This window comes from Neoarius graeffei, chromosome 10, assembly GCF_027579695.1.
Source record: "Neoarius graeffei isolate fNeoGra1 chromosome 10, fNeoGra1.pri, whole genome shotgun sequence".
In the NCBI taxonomy this organism is placed as follows: Eukaryota; Metazoa; Chordata; class Actinopteri; order Siluriformes; family Ariidae; genus Neoarius; species Neoarius graeffei.
The window spans coordinates 17,924,165-17,947,303 of NC_083578.1; the positions used below are offsets into that span (position 1 = coordinate 17,924,165).

Below are 23,139 nucleotides of genomic sequence, written 5' to 3' on the forward strand. Positions count from 1 at the left end.
GATTAAAGCAAACTTAAATTTCCATTTTATTTCCCCAATTGCAATTAGAACCAAACATATTTTGTGGTGTCAAATTGACTTCGCTTTGATTCGTGTAATAATCTGATAGTAAGTAAAGAATAAAACATCTGGTTGCTGTTACAGGAAAATATTCAACAACAGGGAGATGCGAAGTCACTCTTACAAACGCCTCGGGGGTTATTTTCCAACCACACATCCCAAACTGCTTTATTGCTCTTCTACCACAGCAATTTGCCAATTATTGCAATTTTTAACAAAAAAAAAAATGTCATATTGTTTATTCATTTATAAAGGTAGGTACATTTAATATTGTGAACATCTATGAAGCAAGTGAGTTCCTGTTATCACTTACATTACAGCAGCTACAGAGTTATTCCCTCATTGAACTCTCATGAGGATAATAAGACAAAAAAAAAAATGTATCAGCATCGTGTGATGTTACACAGGAAGTCCTCCTTCCTGAAGACTCTTCTGTGGTGGAAAATTTCAATTTCAGTTTAAAGCTTTATCTCTGATTGTTACAAAGCGCTGACACCGGAGACCACTTGCATAAATGTTAAACACAGAAAACTATATTGCTTTGATGTACAGCCTAATATTTTGGTCAGGTTTACAGCTTTGGGTGGATTATTATTATTTTTTTTTTGAAGAACTGGGATGAGTGAGCAAGCACACAGCTGGGATGTCCACAGAGAGTGAATGGGAGGCAGACCTGGCAACCTGCAGTGGCTGTGCTATAACAGCCTTTTGAGCCTCTCTGACATGACGTGAGCTGTGACGCACAAGCTGTTACAGGTATTGTGAGGGATGTAGGAGGCTTGTTATGAAAACAGGTGTTTCTCTAGGGAAGGTAGCTACAGTCGTTCTGTTTTTAGTATATATATAAAGTAACGTGTCATTTTTGTGACTTTACTATACACACACAGGGGCAAAAAAGTATTTAGTCAGTCACCAATTGTGCAAGTTCTCCCACTTAAAAAGATGAGAGAGGCCTGTAATTTTCATCATAGGTACACTTCAACTATGAGACAAAATGAGGAAAAAAAAAAATCCAGAAAATCACATTGTCTGATTTTTAAAGACTTTATTTGCAAATTATGGTGGAAAATAAGTATTTGGTCAATAACAAAAAGTTCATCTCAATACTTTGTTATATACCCTTTGTTGGCAATGACAGAGGTCAAACGTTTTCTGTAAGTCTTCACAAGGTTTTCACACACTGTTGCTGGTATTTTGGCCCATTCCTCCATGCAGATCTCCTCTAGAGCAGTGATGTTTTGGGGCTGTCGCTGGGCAACACGGACTTTCAACTCCCTCCAAAGATTTTCTATGGGGTTGAGATCTGGAGACTGGCTAGGCCACTCCAGGACCTTGAAATGCTTCTTACAAAGCCACTCCTTCATTGCCTGGGCGGTGTGTTTGGGATCATTGTCATGCTGAAAGACCCAGCCACGTTTCATCTTCAATGCCCTTGCTGATGGAAGGAGGTTTTCACTCAAAATCTCACGATACATGGCCCCATTCATTCTTTCCTTTACACGGATCAGTCGTCCTGGTCCCTTTGCAGAAAAACAGCCCCAAAGCATGATGTTTCCACCCCCATGCTTCACAGTAGGTATGGTGTTCTTTGGATGCAACTCAGCACTCTTTCTCCTCCAAACACAAGTTGAGTTTTTACCAAAAAGTTCTATTTTGGTTTCATCTGACATTCTCCCAATCCTCTTCTGGATCATCCAAATGCTCTCTAGCAAACTTCAGACGGGCCTGGACATGTACTGGCTTAAGCAGGGGGACACGTCTGGCACTGCAGGATTTGAGTCCCTGGCGGTGTAGTGTGTTACTGATGGTAGCCTTTGTTACTTTGGTCCCAGCTCTCTGCAGGTCATTCACTAGGTCCCCCCGTGTGGTTCTGGGATTTTTGCTCACCGTTCTTGTGATCATTTTGACCCCACGGGGTGAGATCTTGCGTAGAGCCCCAGATCACAGGAGATTATCAGTGGTCTTGTATGTCTTCCGTTTTCTAATAATTGCTCCCACAGTTGATTTCTTCACACCAAGCTGCTTACCTATTGCAGATTCAGTCTTCCCAGCCTGGTGCAGGTCTACAATTTTGTTTCTGGTGTCCTTTGACAGCTCTTTGGTCTTGGCCATAGTGGAGTTTGGAGTGTGACTGTTTGAGGTTGTGGACAGGTGTCTTTTATACTGATAACGAGTTCAAACAGGTGCCATTAATCCAGGTAACGAGTGGAGGACAGAGGAGCCTCTTAAAGAAGTTGTTACAGGTCTGTGAGAGCCAGAAATCTTGCTTGTTTGTAGGTGACCAAATACTTATTTTACCGAGGAATTTCCCAATTAATTCATTAAAAATCCTACAATGTGATTTCCTGGATTCTTTCCCCCCATTTTGTCTCTCATAGTTGAAGTGTACCTATGATGAAAATTACAGGCCTCTCTCATCTTTTTAAGTGGGAGAACTTGCACAATTGGTGGCTGACTAAATACTTTTTTGCCCCACTGTACCCACACACACTCTTATAATAACAAAAGAGTTGAGGTACAGTATTGGATTGTAAATACCTTTTAGGGTAAAGCTTTCGAGGTGCCTCCACACCTTTATTGGCAAAAGGTATACTCTTAAGCATTTCATGGACAGTTTAGTACCCTTATTTATAGAGCTCAAGCTCAGAGTGGCCTAGCAGTATTAGTGCACCTGGAGCAGTAGTGCAACTGGCAATAGTGCTTTGGCTCCAACAGAAAAGTCAGTAAACGGTGACAGACAGTGATACATGCTCCTCTGCTACCATCTACTGGTTCCCATTACAGTGGCAGACAAAAAACAGGAACCATATCTTTCACCAAATTTCATTCACAGTTCAGTAAATATCAGCTGAGGCTAATAAATCAGACAAATGATGATTGTTAGTGTGTATGCCAAACTGTGCATGCAAAAGTTGCAGTAACACTTGTTTTAGGAAGCTATGTGAATAATCAAACTGATATAAGCAATTAGACTGCTTTTTGAGCATTTTATCAAAATTAATAAAGCACCATGACTGGTTTAAAAATCTCAGCTCATCTCATTATCTCTAGCCACTTTATCCTTCTACAGGGTCGCAGGCAAGCTGGAGCCTATCCCAGCTGACTACGGGAGAAAGGCGGGGTACACCCTGGACAAGTCGCCAGGTCATCACAGGGCTGACACATAGACACAGACAACCATTCACACTCACATTCACACCTACGGTCAATTTAGAGTCACCAGTTAACCTAACCTGCATGTCTTTGGACTGTGGGGGAAACCGGAGCACCTGGAGGAAACCCACGCGGACACAGGGAGAACATGCAAACTCCACACAGAAAGGCCCTCGCCGGCCCCGGCGCTCAAACCCAGGACCTTCTTGCTGTGAGGCGACAGCGCTAACCACTACACCACCGTGGCGCCCTTGGTTTAAAAATGGAAATAAATAAATAAATAAACCGGAGAGTCCTATTCAAAGGTAGCAAGACATTAAAGAACAGACTTTAAAACTTAAACTTGATTTTCGCTGATTCTAACATTTTAACACCACTGCAAAGCCGGTCTTGCACCAGAATCAGAGTGGGATGGAGTGAGATGGAATGGGATGGAGTGAGAAGAAATGGGATAGAGTGAGAAGGAATGGGGTGGAATGGGATGGAGTGAGAAGGAATGGGGTGGCATGGGATGGAGTGAGAAAAAAATGGGATGGCGTGAGATGGAATTGGATGTAACGAGATAGCATGAGAAGGAATTAGATGGAGTGAGATGGAACGGGATGGAGTGAGAAGGAATGGGATGTAATGAGATAGTGTGAGAAGGAATGAGATGGAATGGGAAGGAACGGGATGGAGTGAGAAGAAATCAGATGGCGTGAGAAGGAATGGGATGGAGCGAGATGGAATGGGATGTAATGAGATAGTGTGAGAAGGAATGAGATGGAGTGAGAAGGAATGGGATGGATTGAGATGGAATGGGATGGAGTGAGAAGGAATGGGCTGGAATGGGAAGGAGTGGAATGAGATGGAGTGAGAAGGAATGGGACAGAATGGGATGGAGTGAGAAGGAATGAGATGGCGGGTGGTGAGAAGCTGACTTATGGGGCAAGGAAAGAGGATTCAACTGGATTCAGCTTTATACAAATTAGAACAGGCAGCCACATGAGGCTAACCAAACATGACTCATCCCCAAAAACCATACACAAAAAAGTTTTTATGTATATGACGACAGTCTGTGTGTTTGTGGAAAAAGAAAAAAAGAGAAAGAAAAAAGAAAAGCTGGGCTCACACTGCAGAATACAGCATGAATATTGTATTTTTTCTAGAAACCACACGCTTGTAAACAGAGCTGAAGGGGGGGACAAAAATCGAGCTTGGTTTGTCCTCTCTCAAATGCCATGTTGATGAATACATTGGTATAAAATGTAAAACAACTATCTAGTCAATATATGACACAACTGATGATGAGATTAATACGTTTATTTTTGCAATTATAGTAGGAATTAAAAAAGAAACATTAAAAGAAAACAAAACAAACCAACAAAGAAACCCAAACACACTTTCTAAATTTCAAGCATACATTTTCAGAAAGTTCTGAATTGTGATAGGATTAGCACTTTAGAGTTCAGCAAATGTATTTGAATGATTATTTTGGAAAGCAACTCCTAAAATGCAAATGTCTCAATTTTATATCATACAACAGGCATGAAAAGAAAATAAAAACAGATGGAATATTTTATTATCACTTTAATGCTTTTCATTCAATCGTTCAGTTATCGCTATTTAAGTCTCACAATGCTAACTGACCCTACTGCCTACTTTCATTCGATAGCAACAATAACATTTTTAGGATAACAGATTTAAAAAAAAAAAAAACAACAGCAGCGCATGCGTTATGATCTCCTGTCTGTCACCCTCTTCTGTATTTCACAGAACTCTCTGTCAGTCAGTGGATCAACTCTCAGCACCGTACCTGTCCCATTCGGATCTATCTGCACACTCATCACACAGCACATATCCACCAGCTCCCTCTGACAGTTCTGTATCCCAGCGTCCAGCACACCACGCTTTGCTGGGTCCTTCCGTAGAACTTTAGACTCTGCTGCTGAGAAGCCAATCAGATTCACCAGCAAACTGTCAGACAGATCCACATCCAGGTATCCAGTTCCGTCCGATATGGTGGCCCTGACTTTCCATTCCCCTCCACTGCTGCGCAGGCTCCCCAGCAGAGTGACTATAAAGGCATGCAGCCGCACTACTTGAGTACTATGGGGTGGCCAAACACCAGCCTTCAAAACACAAAGGTAGTTGAGGATTGATGTGTCTGCTTTTTTGCTGCAGTTGTGTGCAGGTTCATATCTGGCCATCTTTGGTTCTGGGGAAGTGAAGTCGTCATCATCTCCATCAACTTCAATAATTTCAACTGGATTTGCCTCATTGAGAAGAGCGTTGGAGTAGAAATCAAGAGGATTTGATGCTCGGAGTTGGTTGGGGATTGTTAGATCAGATTTTTTGCTGCAGTTCTTTACAGGAAACTGTGATCTGGATTCATATCTGGCTATCTTAGTTTCTGGGAAAGAGGAGAGGTTGTCATCTGCATCAATTTCAATAATTTCAATTGGATTTGCCTCACCGAGATGAGCTTTGGAGGGTAAACCAAGATGATTTGATGCTTGGGGTTGGTTAAGTTGACCATCTGTTCGTATGTTGTCTGAACTGGACACATCCTGTTGATATGTTCCTCCAATTTCCACAGGACCACTGCTGTGTAAGATTTCGGGATCGGTAGGTGACATCATGTCATCTAGTTCCTCCATTGGAATGTCATCAAAGTCCTCTGGTCCATTATTGAAGTCATCTGGATCGTTGCTCTGTTCTCCTGGCCCCTGGTCAGAGGCTTCTGGAATGCTGCCAATGTCCTCTGGATAATCCATGAAGTCATCTGGAATGTTATCAAAGTCCTCATCTGGAATATCAGTTACATCTGGCCCACTCTGTCTAGAAATGGGTGTCACTTCAAGGGTGCTTAATCTAGAACTCTCTAACTGACAAGGCTCACTTCTGCTAATCATATGCGAATTCAGGCTGCTTGGAACGCTCTCATATCCGCTATCCAGGGTTCCCTCGATTCTTGCTCCTTGCTGATTCTCTTGATCTTGTACTTCTTGCTCATGGTTTTCCTCAGGCAACCCTAAGGTCCTGCAGAGCACCCTGCTCTGAGAATACGCCTTCATCAGCTCCTCCACTTCTCCACCAAGAACCTTCACATTCTCTGGTTTGAGCAGCAGCACCCCCAGACGTACCATCACCCTTCCCACCACCTGCAGCTTGGTGCCTGGGGGGAGGTTGGCAGTGAGAGCTGGAATAGGTCGGTACTCAATGCCCTCCAGGTTCTGAACGCCATCAGTGAGCTGTAGCATCAACATTCGAGTTGGCTTTGCCTCCCATGGTCTCTGGGTGGCTTGCGTTACGGCTGTGACTTCCTCGTTAGAGCAATCGGAGCCACGGAGACGCTGGAGCTGAGAATAGGCTGGCTGGCTAACATCCAGAAGCGAGTCTACCTGGAGACAGTGACAACCATTCAGTTCCATCTTCTCAGCCTCAGAAATGCCAGCAGGAAGGAGGGGATGAGCTAAGTCACGGAGGTCTGTGAGAAGCCACTGGTCCAGGACTTGCTGGTTGAGCTGGGCTTGAGGCAAGACCACACCACCTGCCTCCTCTGTTACCCATTCAACACAGGCATCTAGCCATGTCTGGGGCACCTGGATGTGCCATGTAGAGCGCAGCCAGTCTTGCATAGCCTGGGTAGCACCTGCCACTGGCATTCTCTTCCTGTTCACTGACGTAGCTCCGTTCTAAACAAACAAGAATTACTGAAAAATCACAAAATGATTCAACAAAGCCAGTTTGAGAGTATGATTACAGTAATCACTTAAGCTCATTACTCATCACACTATGCAAGATGATCCTATTAAAATTGGAGTTGAGATAACCTACTCTCCTTGTAAGAATATAACCTGAAGATCATCTAACGATAGACCTGTGATTAAAAAAAATTAGTATGCACTGCTTATGTTATCAATCACCCCAATCCAGACAAACAAATATTCTTCAAAGTGAGCTTGAGATAATTAGGATATTTTTTCCATCCACTAGCACAGTTCACCGTTCGCCATGTAGTTATATTTGTAGCTGTCCTGTCAGTCTAATGTAATCCTACTGATGGCTTTTAGCAAGTCATAGCAATGCTCACACTCTGAAATTTTTTCTGAGATCTTGGATGACAACGTGCTAAACTTATAGCACATCACATTATGGGTCCTTTGATCGCCAACCCCCCTGTGTCCGCGTGGGTTTCCTCCGGGTGCTCCGGTTTCCCCCACAGTCCAAAGACATGCAGGTTAGGTTAACTGGTGACTCTAAATTGACCGTAGGTGTGAATGCGAGTGTGAATGGTTGTCTGTGTCTATGTGTCAGCCCTGTGATGACCTGGCGACTTGTCCAGGGTGTACCCCGCCTTTCGCCCGTAGTCAGCTGGGATGGGCTCCGGCTTGCCTGCGACCCTGTAGAACAGGATAAAGCGGCTAGGGATAATGAGATGAGATGATCGCCAACCTCAGCTCATGACCAAGGAATTTTGCTGTCTTCGTTTTCATCAAAACCACAGTGGAGTGGTATAGCTGGTTTAACAGGCATAATACTGGTCTGGCACCTGAGATGTGACATTCAGCAGCCAGTGATGACACATTTTCCTAAATAAATAATATTTTTTTAAATACAATTTTCTTCAAACATGAAGAAAGATAGCTTGAAGGTTCTGCAATTTGTCAATCATGGTACTAATATGTACACCCATCCACCTGCTGTTTTATGCAGTTATCTAATCAGCCAATCCCTTGACAGCAGCACAATGCATAAAATTATGCAGATACTAATCAAGAGCTTTTCAGTTAATGTTCACGTCAAACATCAGAATGGGAAAAACTGTGATTTCAAAGTGTGACTTTCACTGGGGCATGGGTGTTGGTTTGAGTCAGATGGACTGCTTTGAGTATTCTGGAAACTGCTGATCTCCTGGGGCTTTCACACACAGTCTTTGCACAGGATGGTGTGAAAAACAAAAAACATTGAGTGAGTGACAGTTCTGTAGGTGGAAACGGCTTGTTGATAAGAGAGGTCAACGGAAAATGGCACGATGGTGTAAGTGGTTAGCACGGTCGCCTCACAGCAAGAAGGTTCTGGGTTCAAGCCCAGCGGCCGGTGGGGGCCTTTCTATGTGGAGTTTGCATGTTCTCCCTGTGCCAGTGTGGGTTTCCTTCGGTTTTCCCCCACAGTTCAAAGACATGCAGTTAGGTTAATGTGGGGCGGCCTTGGGCTGAAATGCCCTCGAGCAAGGTACTTAACCCCTGACTGCTCCCCGGGCGCTGTAGTATGGCTGCCCACTGCTCTGGGTGTGTGCGCATGTGTTCACTGCTTCAGATGGGTTAAATACAGAGGTTGAATCTCACTGTGCTTGAAGTGTGCATGTGAAAAATAAAGGTTTCTTCTTCTAGTAACTCACAGCAACTCTTTACAAGCATGGTGAGCAGAAAAGCATCTCATCATGCAACAGTAGACCACAGTGGGTTCCATTCCTGCCAGCCAAGAACAGGGATCTTACAATTCTAGTACATTCCTATTAAAGTGGCCAGTCAGTGTACACATGCATGCTGAAAATGCATGTGACTCTCAGACTTCCCTCAGTCAATTCAGATCCAAAAAGGATGAAAAAATATCACTCATGAACTTAAACCCATCAAGTTATCCTGATACAGTAAAGCACTGACAGTAGCTACTGCAGGAATTAGCATTAGATAACCAACTAATTCTGACTATTTCTCAGAGAAGATGAAAATAAATACTCACCAAAAAAACCTAGATAAATTTCAGTAGTTGCAAATAGCTTCCCAGCAGCGTCTATTCATTTATTTGCTTATTTTGTTTGCTAATTATTATCTAATGTATTGCATTTCCATAGATATTACAAAACAGTAGCTAACATCACTACAGTCCCGGTCAAACAACCATGCTAAGAAGTGAATGGGCGGGATCTTTTAAGATTGACAACTAATTTGTCCAATGAGTATTTAGTTTTCGCGTCCTTAGCTCAATTCAGACCTATCAGAACGAGTCTTATTTGGAGGGCTGTGTTTTCATTTGTCCACGTCAAGGCGGGCTCCCCCCATGTATGTGTGTGGTGTTATTAGACCAGGAGGACTCTGGAGGATAGGTTTAAGGTTGGTTATGTTTCCTGGTGTAAGGAAAAAAATATATATGTGTGTATTTATTTTACTAGATTGAAAGAGGTGTTTATTTATTTGAATGTTTATTCGAAATTGTGCTACGCGTTTGACTTTTGAGTCTTACTTGAGTCGTTTACGACAAAACGTTAACGTTTATGCTAGTCGCGGTGTTCTCGGCTAAGCTAGCTAGCGTGCTCGCGTGCTAGTTAAGTTAGCAAGTAGCATTGTCGATTATTTTTCGTATTTAAAAAATAATCAGGAAGTAGTTGTTTTAATATATTAATTTTAGTGTTTAATATGTATTTAATGTTTTGTATACAAAACCAGACAGATTAACCAACTCGTTGGATTGACACAAGTGAATTCGGTAATATTCCTCACAGGAGGAAGTTTAGCTAACTAGCTCGCGCTATCTTTTGTTAATTAGGTAATGTTAGCTAGGAACGCTAGCTTTTTGCTAAGGCTAGTTTGTATTTTGTATGCTTGACGTTTATTACAGTTTGACAGCTTGATGAACGAGAATGGGAGGGAAAAAGCAAATTTAGTTCGCGTTTCATACGGTTTCTTTTACCGTTCCCTTTGTTCGTGTTACGTTAGCTAGCATGAACGCGTCTTCCTGAGTGAGTGAGGAAGGTTAGCCGAGCTCGCCGTCTGTCTACACCTTTTACATTCGGCATAACAGAAAAAAACTTCGAGTAAATTTTAATTTTATTTAGTGCTGTGATCTTGTGGCTGGTGTAATAATAATCGTTTCTCAGAGCTAGCAATCTAAATCCTCTCCACACCACTTCCTTGTTGTTTTAAATAATTTGGCCAGCTTCTGTTGTGTAATGCTTGTTGCTATGTAAAGTGGCTTTGGCATGTTTACAGTCCATAGTAAGAACAGATCTCAGCTTGGTTTTAAAAGCACAAGTGTTTCTTCTTCTTCGTTTTATTTATTTATTTAAAATTTTTGACTGAAGATTATTTTCTCAGAGCCAAACCTGTTCGTTGCGATAGTTAAAAGTCGTCTAATCAACTTTTTTTTTTTTTTTTTGTACAAATGATTTTTAATCTAAAACTCCAAGCCTGATGTCATCTCTGATCGAACTGCATTTGGGATGGATAGATAAATGAGGAAAAGTGCTGTTTCTACTATGAAAAGTGTTTAAACCCAAGATCACGTGTTTTGATTTGGGAATTCTAGTTGGAACGCAGTACATTAAAAGAAGAATCACGTTTCTCAAATGTGCTTAATGTTTATCTGTGCTGTGTTCATCAGGAAAATTATTTAGATATCAGCCAGATTAGATTATAAAGTACGTTTCTGTGTTTCTTTAACCCTCAGATTTGCTAAGCACCGAGAGGATCTGTGGAGTACAAATAAATAATGGACACAGACAACGAGCAGCAAGAAGAGGAGACTTTCAACAGCACGGAAAGCAATGGTAAGATCTTTGTACTACTTCTGGCCTTTTACCCTAACTTACTTTGGAAACTGGCAGGCCACTGGTGACGTGCAGACCTGGCAAAGTGTTTCAGCGGGCCAAACTGAGGACTACAGTAACAGAACCAGACAACATATTTTAGTATTTCGGCCATGCTAGTTTTCTAAATATGAACCAGTGTTACTTGTGTAGCAGGTCTTTCATGATTTTATTCTATCACGTGTTTATGTAAATTTAGTTGAAGGCAGCTTACAGGACTAGAGACATTAGCTCAGAGAGTGTAGTGTTTCCATAGACTTTCACATGTTGCTGAAGTATAAACAATGTTTAGACCAATTGGTCAAAAAGTGGTATAATGCGATGTACCACTGAAACACGACACAGCCACATAACTGTGGACTAATCGTTAAAAGTTAAGCATTAAAAGGGGTAACCACAGCCATCCGTGGTCGGGAGTCCAAGAGAACAAAATTGCCCATGCTCTCAGGGTGGGAGGGGTGGCATTAACCAATCATGGTAGGCTGTGAGATCATATTGCTAAAGGTGGTGACTCTCTCAGATTGGTCGCTGTTATATGATAAGGGAGGGCTGGCTCATGGGTAGCAATTGGACTAAATTGTGGGAGAAAACATGCACTCCAAACACACATGCCCTCCCCCCAAAACAACAAAAAAAAGGTAATGCGGATCGCCATTTAGAAAATGGGTACTTTTATAAATAGCTTGGTTTTCACAAAGGGAGTTCATGGATGTTAAAGGTTGAAATGTGCTGTGATTTTATTATAATTTGTGTATTTCAGGTAAGCGCCCCGCAGAGGACGTTGATGACGAGCCATCCTACAAGCGCTCACGGAAATCTGATGACATGGTGGAGTTGCGCGTGTTGTTACAGAGCAAAGTGAGCACTGAGCATGCGCTGCAATATGGCTGAATGTCACTTAACTGATAATTCTTTCACAATGCTAGTGTTTTTGGATGACTGCATGTCTCTCAACCCCAATTTCAGAATGCTGGAGCTGTGATTGGAAAGGGGGGCAAGAACATTAAAGCTCTGCGCTCTGATGTGAGTAAATGACTTTTCAGTCTTTGTGCCCTGCATGTTCACAATCACACGTACGTAGAAATCTGTGGTAGGCCGAACACAGTATTTTGTTCAGTGTTAAAATGTTAATACTTTTCTGATCTAATCTCTAACCACCACTTGTAGACTGTGCCATCACCACGGACACTCATTTCTACTGGTGAAAGAACGGAGAACCTGTTGACTCATGACACGTTGATTAAAGTCAAAGAAACATTCTGTTCTTTTGTCAGTGCATGGAAACGGGTTAATTCTTGTCCATGGTCATTGCACACACTACAAACAGGGTGGCTTAGTCTTGGTTTTCCTAAAGCCGGTTTTACATGGTGCGATTCCAGCAGCTTTTTAAGATTATTCGTCACACTGTATGAAATGATCCCAGTGAGAATTCTGTAACCTTGTGCAATAAAACATGTTGCTTATTATGTTCTGCCGTACTGGGTGTGCAGCGACTCGGCACAGGTTTGTAGCTGTTTGACTGGAAAGCATAAAAATAGTTTCACGTTGTCAAAATGGTAAAACTGTCTGAACAGAGCATTTGCGTGCTAATTAATTAGCAACATGACGCGCTGTAAGTCATCCTCTGTTTCTTTCCATGTCGCCTCTAGGTTTGTCCTGTCATGATTTAAAGCATTCTGTCTGCTGCAGTAATTCAAGAAACTTCTCTTCTTTTAAATCATGTTTTGTTTGCGTTTCACTGTTGCCACTACCGTGTAGCTACCATGAGTTTTACATAATCGTACGTCGTTCTCCGATTGGTAGATTTTAGACAAGCGTTGTCATCACAGTGGCGTCAAACAGTTCTGGTAGTGTCAGAAAACTTTTGTCGTTAGCTGCATTTCGTCACAGCTGCACAAAACTGGACACCAGTGAGGATGTTCCCACGTTATACAGACTACCAATCTCAATTCCCAACCAAAGATTATTCCGTATGGCGTGTACCTGCGACAGCAAAATCAGGCTGAGTGTCGTACTGTGTAAAGCTGGCTTAATGTTTTTAAAGGAAAAATAAATCGACAGACTTTGTTTCTCTGGTGAATAATTGTAAGTATAATTTTTCCATTAGTTTGTTTTTTGAAGTACTGGGGAAAATTCTTAATGTTTTATACTTTTGTGGTGATTAGTTTGTTTGTTTGTTTTTTCCTGTGAAATGTACTCTTAATTACAGCAAGCTAATTACTGAAAGTAATTTATACAGGCCAAAAATACATATTCATTGCTCTCTTCTTGTCCTGTCCTCCATTTTCCTCCAGCAATATCAGAATATGAAATCACACTGACATATTTTTTACAATTAAAAATTGTACTCTTCCACTCCCTCTCCCCCTTTTTCCTTGTTTTTGTATTTGTTGTTTATTTTTTGGCCAATTCCAATATTCTGGATCGACATGTCCCGCCCACCTGCGTTGCTGCCTGACCTCCTGACTCCCTGGTTGGCCCTGCCCATAATCGCGCCCATTCCTTTTCGGCGCCTTACTTGATTGCTCTGGGTGCTTGGCCCTGCCCCTGCAGTACAATGCCACTGTGTCAGTCCCAGACAGCAGTGGGCCCGAGCGGTACGTGCCACTCAAGATACTCCAACCTCCAAATACTATCCACACTGTTACTGACTGTATCAGTACTGTTAATGATGTCCTTCATGTACCAGATAACTCCCTACTGCCATAAACCTCCTCTCATAAATATGGTTACAGTGATGTCATGAGTGTCAATCTTAAGTGCCATAATGTTATGCAAAGTGCCTGTACTGTCATCTCAGTCGTTTTAATGACTCTGACCCCTTTTTCTTTCCGTCCTTAATCAAAAAGACCAAAGATTGTATTAAGTGCTTCATTTGACTTGTTAGATTCAGTGAAATGTTTTCAGAGCATAATTTTAACACAAGTTAACATTTATTCCTAATGCAACAGTGAAATTTATTATGTAAGGGTGATGGAGCAGTACAAAATGCATTAATTACTTCTCTTTGTAATGTATTGTGATGTGGTGTTTTGGCTTATTTGAGAAGCCTTAAAAAAAAAAAAAATTGCCAGTGATCCATGCCATGCATCCCCTCATCATTTCTCTCTGTTTATTTCAAATCCTGTTCCTCATTCCTGTAACACTAAAAGACTTTTTGCTTCATTTACTCATTACACTTGCATTAGAGCCGTCTCTCTTGTTCCTCTCCGTTTCCTGTTTGTGCTAAAGCTTTCAAGTGCTCCTTTATCATAAAGTGCACACCTCTTTTCCTCCACCCTGCTGTTTCGGGGACCGGAAGGAGCCTCACTGTATTATTTATTTTTTTGCTTTCTTTCTCTGTGGCTCATCACTCCTTTTCTATGCATGAGGGAGTGCATGACTATATCATTAATAAACAGCACAGCGGGTACACTGAGTGCAATGACCCACAAGGACTCGCCACATGTCTAATAGTCATTCTCACTCTCATGTCTTCCTGTGTGGCAAAACACAACGGCACACCTCAAAGGATCCTGAGCATCAACGCAGACATCCCGACTGTAGCTGATATCCTGCTGAAGATCATCCCTACACTAGAGGAGGTAAGGGTGCCTTTTTTTTTTTCTCTCTCTCTCCTTTCCAGTGGTTTATTTGGCTGAACGCCATCTAAATGTTGAACTAATAATATTGTTCTGGTGTAGTACCAACATCATAAAGGGGTGGACTTTGATTGCGAGTTGCGGATTCTGATCCATCAAAGTTTAGCAGGCAGCATCATTGGTGTGAAGGGAGCCAAAATCAAAGAGCTGCGTGAGGTGAGGATTGAACATCTTGCAGCCTATGAAACTTGCTTAAAGAACTAAAGTGTATGTGAAAAAATGTGTTTATGCATTCTCTCGTGTTGCACCACGGTGTTTCTTCCCACTTCTTTTACATGTGCATGTTGTGTTATTACCAGAGCACACAGACTACCATCAAGCTGTTCCAGGAGTGCTGCCCTCAGTCCACTGACCGCGTGGTGCTGGTTGGCGGTAAAGCAGACAGGGTTGTGCAGTGTATTAAGACCATGCTGGAGCTCATTGTTGAGGTAAACCAGCTGTGTGCCCAATTACAACCTGTTGGGGAGGGAGGGATCCCTGTTTTTGTAATAAGTTAGTAAATTCAGGTGTTTCTTAATTTTCTCTATAGGCTCCCATTAAAGGCCGTGCACAGCCATATGATCCAAACTTTTACGATGAAACATATGACTACGGTGGCTACACCGTGATGTATGAAGAGCGTGGACGCCGGCCAATGGGAGGGTTCCCGTCGCGGGACCGTGGGTTTGATCGCATGCCGCCTCGCTCTGGTCCCCGGGCTCATCACATGCACCCAAGAGGGAGAGATTACGATGACATGAGTCCACGTCGAGGCCCGCCTCCACCCCAAAGAGGAGGCAGAGGAGGGTCCCGACCTCCACGCAACATGCCAATGGGACCTCCGCACCACCGCCGAGGGTGAGCAGGCCAAACCCTTTACGTTGCGCTGATGACGTCCTTGCGTTACCATCACTGTTTTATCTAAGAGAAGCAATGGTTTCAGTATTTCTCATGCAGCTTCTTCAATTCAAAATAGTGTTGAGTATTTTTAAGAATTCATTGTGTATTTGGTCACAAGTCACTGGATTTATGAAGAAAGCTTGCATAAAGCTTGCTGATAAGGTATTGCTACCTTGTGTGTTTGCAGTGATGACTATTCCTACAGCTCCCACCGCAGCCACTCTGACGACAGACGGCAGTAAGTCTCTCCTGTGATGTCGTTTGGCTTTTGGTGCAGCGTTGGCTCGGGAAGGGTTTCTCGAGCTTTCTACACTCGCACTAAAGTATCTCATAACCAAACCCAGTACACTACTGGTACCTAATACACAAACATGCTTGCATGCTCTTAAATTATTTTTTCCTCTTTAGTGGGGACAGGAGAGGAAGACCTGGGGATCGCTATGGCAGCAGTATGGTGAGAGCAACTCATGAACTTACCCGCCCCGATGCGCAGAAAAAAAAAACTAGAAAATATATATTTATTAGCGATCGAAGATATTCGGCTTTGCCTAAAGTCATGCCAGAGTCAAACGATGGTTTTCATAGCAAATGTGTTCTTGTAGTCTTTAGTGGACAGATGGTAGGATTGGGACAAAAAGCAGCCCCCATGTTGTTACTTGGCAACAGATTTGCTTGTTGCCATAGAGACAGGCAAAAGACTGAAATGCCTGAAGGCATTCATTTGTTGGTCAGATAAAATGGTGTGTTTAAGGACCTTACATTTTTTCCCCTCCCCTTGTGTCTTTTCAGAATGATGGTGGCTATGGTAGGTGTCTAATTTTATATAATTTACATATTTTACTGTATTTGTGGCCACTTGAGGGCCTTTTGCCACTGCACAAAAACTGAAACTAGCACCCACAGGAACTTGAGGCTAGTGGAACCGCTCATTTCAGTTTGGTTAATATTCCTGTTTTATTTCTACAAGTCTTTAAAAAAAAAAAAAGCAAGTTACACATTGGTGGCAATTTTTATTTCTTTGTAAAACTGAACCCGTATAATACATGAACAAACACTATCAATTGCATGGAGTGGGACTTTTAGTGCACTCATGATGCCCTTGCAATGTGATTTTAAATGTATTTTAGTTGTATGGTGTGGGGTCCTTCTCTCCCCCCTTTCTCCTTGGTGTTCTTTTTCCATGTTAGACTAAACAATGATGGTCACTTACTGTCCTGAATCTAGAAAATAATCAAGCAGCAGCTCCTCGAGGCCTGTTTAATTTGTTTGGCACAGTAGTTGTTTTTACCCATTTGCAGTAAACAAATACACTTGACTTTCTTTTTTTCCCCTCCCTCCATTAGACAACAGCTCATCCTGGGATAGCTATCATTCTGGTAAGGACTCTGTAAACCAATAAGATGAGCATATACTTCTAACCTATAGTAATAAATGGCTCATCTCTCTCTTTGGTGTCTTCCTCAGGTGGAAGGGGTAGCTACAGCGATATGGGAGGTCCTGTCATCACCACACAAGTGACTATTCCCAAAGATGTGCGTATTTACATACTTGCCTCCTAAACATTCCACGTTACTGTACAGGGCCTTACATGAGGCACATGTATACACAAACCAGCCCAGTTTTCAATCAGTGTTGCTGTTTCTAGTTGGCTGGATCCATCATTGGAAAGGGAGGCCAGAGGATTAAGCAGATCCGCCGTGAATCTGGAGCATCGATCAAAATCGACGACCCACTTCAGGGCTCTGAAGATCGCATCATCACCATCGCTGGCACGCAGGACCAGATTCAGAACGCACAGTACCTGCTACAGAACAGGCAAGTCCTGTCTTGAGCAGTGCAACAAATTGGAAATGTCTTTATTTCAGTGAATGCCAGGCAGATTCATACTTCTAGTTGAAGACGTTGTGTGAGATTTACATGAACTCCAAGGGCGTTTCCAGTCATGCGGACAACTGAATTTTGTAGCTCCTCATGCAGACACCATTGCCTCAGGTGTGACATGGACTAAGGCGTGAGCATATTAGTCAGTACTGACCTCACTCTTTGTCCTTTCTCCTGCAGTGCGCTTCACATCCTGGGGCGCCATGACTAACCCGACTCGTCCTTCGGCTCTCTCAGGACCTGCAGCGCCACTCCACTTGTGAAACCCCACATCCCTCCACTATCACTTCTCTGCAGCAGCTTAGGGTTCGTGTGAGGGGAAGATCTTTTGGTTGAGCGTTCAGCTTCAGCAGATGGATTGATTGGAATGTGTTCTTGTTATCTAGGATTGCGTTTTGTATTTTGCTTTGCTTTTTATTTTTAAAGACACCCCCAGTTTTGTTATAAGCACCATGCTTGCAACGCTTCACAGAAAAGCCTGCCATTGTGATGTTGGGTTTTGTGTTGCTTTTCTTCAACCAGCCATCCCAAATCAATCCAGAATGTACCCTTTTTTTTTTTTTTTTTTTAAGATTTTTAATATCTGTTTACTTTCTCTTTTACGGAGGTAAAGGGGGGGAAAAACCTTGCAGCTGTATGGAGAAAATGGTGTGTAAATATCTCCAGTCATTTATATGGATAAAGAATTGGTATACGAATCAGAAATCCTGTACCTGTTCTGTCAGTGTGTCGCTCTCCTCTGATGATCCAGGCTTAACAGCAACTTGTCCCCAAGCTGCTGTAAAGTTTGAAGAACATTGCTTAATGTTGTAGGTTGTGTATCAGTTTTCTCTCCCCAGTTTATTGCTGGGTTTTAAAACCTGGTATTTATCCAATTTGCTCTACCTCCTGGAATATAAACTTTTCTTCTTTCATAGGTCTGCCACTCTATAATGAGGCCCACTTGTTGTTTTCTTTTTAAATGGAAAATATGGGTGTGGAGTTGTTTTTGACTTTAGATTTGTTTGTGTCCGGACAGAACAGTGACTTGGGGGTTTTTTCTCCCTTTGTCTTTCCAGGGTTCCCCCTCCACTCAAATTATCTAAGGTTCCTCACCCTGATACATTTGTAGACTGTCATTTGTCAACAATAATAAATGCCAGTTTTTTTTTAATTAAATTGGTGTTTTGACTTCAGTGCAGTAGCTGTGAGAATTATTTGCTGAAATGCTCAACGGTTCACTCCTTTTACAGTTTAAAGTCTGAAACCCAACCCCTTTTATTTTGAGATGGCACACTACTTGTAAACCATTCTAAACTAGGGTTTAAAGGAACAGTCCACCGTACTTCCATAATGAAGTATGCTCTTATCTGAATTGAGACGAGCTGCTCCGTACCTGTCTGAGCTTTGCGCAACCTCCCAGACAGTCAGACGCGCTGTCACTCCTGTTAGCAATGTAGCTAGGCTCAGTATGGCCAATGGTATTTTTTTGGGGGCTGTAGTTAGATGCGACCAAACTCTTCCGCGTTTTTCCTGTTTACACAGGCGTACTAACACCTTCTGCACGCTTCGGCAGCGCATTGATACGGAGCTCAGATATCAATGCGCTGCCGAAGCGCGCAGAAGGTGTTAGTACGCCTGTCATTATAGTGCGGACTTGCCATAGCATAGAAAATCGCCACGGTTCAATTTGTGCAACTGAACTTTGTTTCATGTCACTGGTCATATAAACCTATGTAAACAGGAAAAACGCGGAAGAGTTTGGTCGCATCTAACTACAGCCCCAAAAAATACCATTGGCCATACTGAGCCTAGCTACATTGCTAACAGGAGTGACAGCGTGTCTGACTGACTGGGAGGTCGCGCAAATCTCGGACAGGTACGGAGCAGCTCGTCTCAATTCAGATAAGAGCATATTTCATTATGGAAGTACGGTGGACTGTTCCTTTAAGCCGTTATGTAGTGCACAAACACTGGGGGTCATTGGGTTGATTTTCAGTTGTAATTTGCATCCACCTATAGATGAATAAGTTACGGACGGGCAAGATAAAGAAAATGATTCACAATTATCGGTCGTTTCTACGGTGCATGATATTTCACTATAGGCTTGCGAACAATTTCACCATACCATGGAGTACTCAATGATTTTAATATTGAAAAATAACATTTTGTATTTATATTAACTCACTGTGCATTTGTTAATCAGTCTCTATTTACACTTGGTACACAATGGAAAAACAACTGGGCCCCGGCTGTGGGAAGATAACAGTGGGGTGGTATAGTGGTGGCTTGATGTGAAGCAGCCTTACTGTTACCACACTAAGTTTATGGGGTATACTAGTGCATCTCAAAAAATTAGAATACCATGAAAATTCTTTTTTTCATAATTTAATTCAAAAAGGTAAACTTTCATATATTCTATATTCATTACATGTAAAGTGAAATATTTAAAGCCTTTGTTTTAATTTTGATGGTTATGGCTTATAGCTCATGAAAATCAGAAATCCAGTATCTCAAATTATTAGAATATTCCTTAAGATCAATCAAAAAAAGGATTTACAGTGGGTGGCATGGATAAGGTGCCATACCATAAATCCGGAGACCCGGGTTCGATTCCAGCCCGAGGTCATTTCCCAATCCCTCCCCGTCTCTCTCCCGCTCATTTCCTGTCTCTACACTGTCCTATCCAATAATAAAGGTGAAAAAAGCCCCCAAAAAATCATTTAAAAAAAAGGATTTACAATACAGAAATGTCCAACTTCTGAAAAGTATATTCATTTATACACTCAATACTTGGTTGGGGCTCCTTTACCATGAATTACTGTATCAATGTGGTGTGGCATGGAGGTGATCAGTCTGTGGCACTGCTGAGGTGTTATTGAAGCCCAGGTTGCTTTGATAGTGGCCTTCAGCGTATCTGTATTTTTGGGTCGGGTGTTTCTCATCTTCCTCTTGACAATACCCCATAGATTCTCTATGGGGTTCAGGTCAGGCAAGTTGGCTGGTCAATCAAACACAGTAATATCATGGTCAGCAAACCATTTGGTAGTAGTTTTGGCACTGTGGGTAGGTGCTAAGTCCTGCTGGAAAAGGAAATCAGCATCTCCAAAAAGCTCGTCAGCAGATGGAAGCATGAAGTGCTCTAAAATCTCCTGGTAGATGGCTGTGTTGACTTTGGACTTGATAAAATACAGTGGACCAACACCAGCAGATGACATGGCACCCCAAATCATCACAGACTGTGGAAACTTCACACTGGGCTTCAAACACCTTGGATTCTGTGCCTCTCCACTCTTCCTCCAGACTCTAGAACCGTGATTTCCAAATTAAATGCAAAATGTACTTTCATCTGAAAAGAGGACTTTGGACCACTGAGCAACAGTCCATTTCTTTCTCTCCTGAGCCCAGATAAGACACTTCTGACATTGTCTCTGGCTCAGGAGTAGCTTGATATTAGGAATGTGAAAGTTGTATCCCCTTTCTTGAAGATGTCTGTTCGTGATGGGTCTTGATACACTAACACCAGCCTCAGTCCACTCCTTGTGAAGCTCTCCCAAGTTCTTGAATCAACTTTTCTTGACAATCCTCTCAAGACTGCAGGCATCCCTGTTGCTTGTGCACCTTTTCCAGCCACCCTTTTCAGCAATGACCTTTTGTGGCTTATCCTCCTTGTGGAGGGCATCAGTGATCATCTTCTGGACAACAGTCAAGTCAGCAGTCTTCCCCATGATTGTGGTTGTGTGTACTGAACTAGACCGAGAGATGCACTGTGTTGATACTGTTTTACTCAAACTCGAAATGAAATATTCTAATATTTTGAGATGGGTTTTTTTTATGTTTTTGCACCGCATGCCATACTGATTAAAATTAAAATAGAAAAATGCTTGAAACATTTTAGTTTATGTGTAATGAGTCTATAATATATAACATTTTCACTTTCTTAAATAACTGATGGAAAATATTGAACTTTTTCACAATATTCTAATTTTTTGAGATGCACTAGTATTATTTTTGTCCATGGTTATATCTAATGTTGTGGAACATCCACAAGTCAAGTTTCACTTGCAGCTATAAACAGCCATTACTTCACCAGCCTTCTTTCTCTTTGCAATTAATAAGGGGGGGAGGGGAACGCCTTTTGCTAAGGCCATGGCTTAATCTGTTGTTTTTAAACCTGCTACATATGAAGAGCTCAAGTGCCAAAGTGGACAAGCATCCGCATGGAACAAATTATGAACCTGCATTGTCAGTGGTTTGATGATGATGCCATCTTTCTGTTCAGCAGATTTGTTTTCCCCCACAAAACCAGACCTCTCCATTGTAAAATCCCACTTTTTCTTTAAATAAAGAAACTGATATCTGCCATGTCCCATTTTTCACAGACGCCCGACAACTCCATTTCAGCAAATTGGTGCTCCAAACCTATTAACATTTCTTGGGTTTGCTCACTAAAACACTTTTTATTTCATCAAATAATGCAAAGAAACTTTGCTATTGCTGAACAAGTGACTTGCAAGTTGCGTGCAAAAAGAAACCTAATCCAGCCAATTCGGCTTGCTCACAAGCCTCTGCAGTGAACACACCCAGAGCAGTGGGCAGCTTTGCTACAGTGCCCAGGGAGCAGTTGGGGGGGGGTGCCTCGCTCAAGGGCACCTCGGCCAAAGGCCGCCCCATATTAACTTAACCGTAGGAAATCCATGCAGACATGAGCAGAACATACAAACTCCCTGTAGAAAGGTCCCCTTCGGCTGCTGGGCTCGAACCCAGAGCCTTCTTGCTGTGAGGCGACGATGCTGCAAAAGATACACGGCTAGGTTAACATGGGGTGTCCTTGAGCAAAGTATCTAACCCCCAACTGTTCTCTGGGCACTGTAGCATAGCTGCCCACTGCTCTCGGTGTGTGTGTGTGTGTGTGTGTGTGTGTGTTCACTGCTTCAGATGGGTTAAATGCAGAGAGGAATTTCACAAGTATACATGTGATGAATAAAGTTCTTCTTATAATTATTCATTGCGTATGGGAGAGTTTGCCAAACTAGAGCGTGACGTAATATTGTGCATAAAATTGGTTGGCAAGAACCATTCACAATAGCCAACAAAGTTGCATCATCTATTTTTCGTAGCGATTTATCGCAGTATGCAAGTTTGTTGCTAACTGATGCTAAGCAAAGATATGCAGCAAAGCTTCTGTACAACAGTGGCACCAAAGTTTTGCCTGATCCTTGTGCAGTTATGGACAAATGGGACCCAAATCCAAGCGTCTGGCCTGGCCTGACCTTCGGAGATATCTACCTGCCTTCAATATACACAAAAGAATCAATGAAAGCCTACAAGTCTCTTGATGCATACAAGTGTTAATTATTCAGTTGTTTTATTGAAATACTCATTTATATTTGCTTTTTGTGCCTAATAATAAAAAGACAAAGATTAAATAGGCACAATAGAATCTTTGAAACATAAGTTAATGCTGTTGCTTCACACGCACACACCAAAGCTATACAGTACAGTACTAAACTTAAGCAAGTTCTACATTTAGAATACACAAGCATTGTTTTAAATCCAGGCTATGCTATTTATCTTCAAATACATATCATGAAAAGTTCGACCAATCTTCTAATGTCAAATATTTATACTGCAAAAAGTACATAAATTTGCCTTGAGTGCGTTTGCAGAAATCGGAATCGTGTCCTGCATGCAAATCAGCTGTTCGTGCGTTTTTACTCCTCTTTTGGTTGATATCTAAACAATGTCATCTCATCTCATTATCTCTAGCCGCTTTATCCTGTTCTACAGGGTCGCAGGCAAGCTGGAGCCTATCCCAGCTGACTACGGGCGAAAGGCGGGGTACACCCTGGACAAGTCGCCAGGTCATCACAGGGCTGACACATACAGTGGCGCTTGAAAGTTTGTGAACCCTTTAGAATTTTCTATATTTCTGCATAAATATGGGCGGCACGGTGGTGTAGTGGTTAGCGCTGT

General features: G+C 42.2%; 2 protein-coding genes across 3 annotated transcripts; one reads left to right on the forward strand and one right to left on the reverse strand.

The window, feature by feature from the left end:
* Positions 1–4,617: 4,617 nt before the first annotated feature.
* rmi1 (RMI1, RecQ mediated genome instability 1, homolog (S. cerevisiae)) lies at positions 4,618–9,095 on the reverse strand. The gene is made up of 2 exons (XM_060930723.1): positions 8,941–9,095; positions 4,618–6,890 (listed from the first exon to the last, which is right to left on the reverse strand). Exon 2 carries the CDS (start codon positions 6,858–6,860, stop codon positions 4,929–4,931), a length of 1,932 nt encoding a protein of 643 aa, XP_060786706.1. The 5' UTR covers positions 6,861–6,890; positions 8,941–9,095; the 3' UTR covers positions 4,618–4,928.
* Positions 9,096–9,248: 153 nt separating this feature from the next.
* On the forward strand, positions 9,249–18,359 carry hnrnpk (heterogeneous nuclear ribonucleoprotein K). 2 transcript variants are annotated; one of them, XM_060931411.1, is made up of 16 exons: positions 9,249–9,311; positions 10,645–10,744; positions 11,544–11,641; positions 11,750–11,806; positions 13,337–13,380; positions 14,295–14,367; positions 14,467–14,580; positions 14,724–14,852; positions 14,954–15,261; positions 15,491–15,541; positions 15,712–15,757; positions 16,093–16,108; positions 16,647–16,679; positions 16,768–16,835; positions 16,949–17,118; positions 17,365–18,359. In XM_060931411.1, exons 2-16 carry the CDS (start codon positions 10,687–10,689, stop codon positions 17,393–17,395), a joined length of 1,296 nt encoding a protein of 431 aa, XP_060787394.1. In that variant the 5' UTR covers positions 9,249–9,311; positions 10,645–10,686; the 3' UTR covers positions 17,396–18,359. The 2 variants fall into 2 exon arrangements, with proteins under 2 accessions (XP_060787394.1, XP_060787395.1); XM_060931412.1 differs by lacking the exons at positions 9,249–9,311; positions 10,645–10,744; positions 11,544–11,641; positions 13,337–13,380.
* The last annotated feature ends 4,780 nt before the right edge of the window (positions 18,360–23,139 follow it).

Coding starts and splice junctions, on each gene's coding strand:
- rmi1 (XM_060930723.1), bottom strand. CDS start 6,860: ATGCCAGTGGCAGGTGCTACCCAGGCTATGCAAGACTGGCTGCGCTCT.
- hnrnpk (XM_060931411.1), top strand. CDS start 10,687: ATGGACACAGACAACGAGCAGCAAGAAGAGGAGACTTTCAACAGCACG. Junction 14,368..14,466: donor TCATCCCTACACTAGAGGAG/GTAAGGGTGCCT, acceptor GTTCTGGTGTAG/TACCAACATCATAAAGGGGT. Junction 15,542..15,711: donor CACTCTGACGACAGACGGCA/GTAAGTCTCTCC, acceptor TTTCCTCTTTAG/TGGGGACAGGAGAGGAAGAC.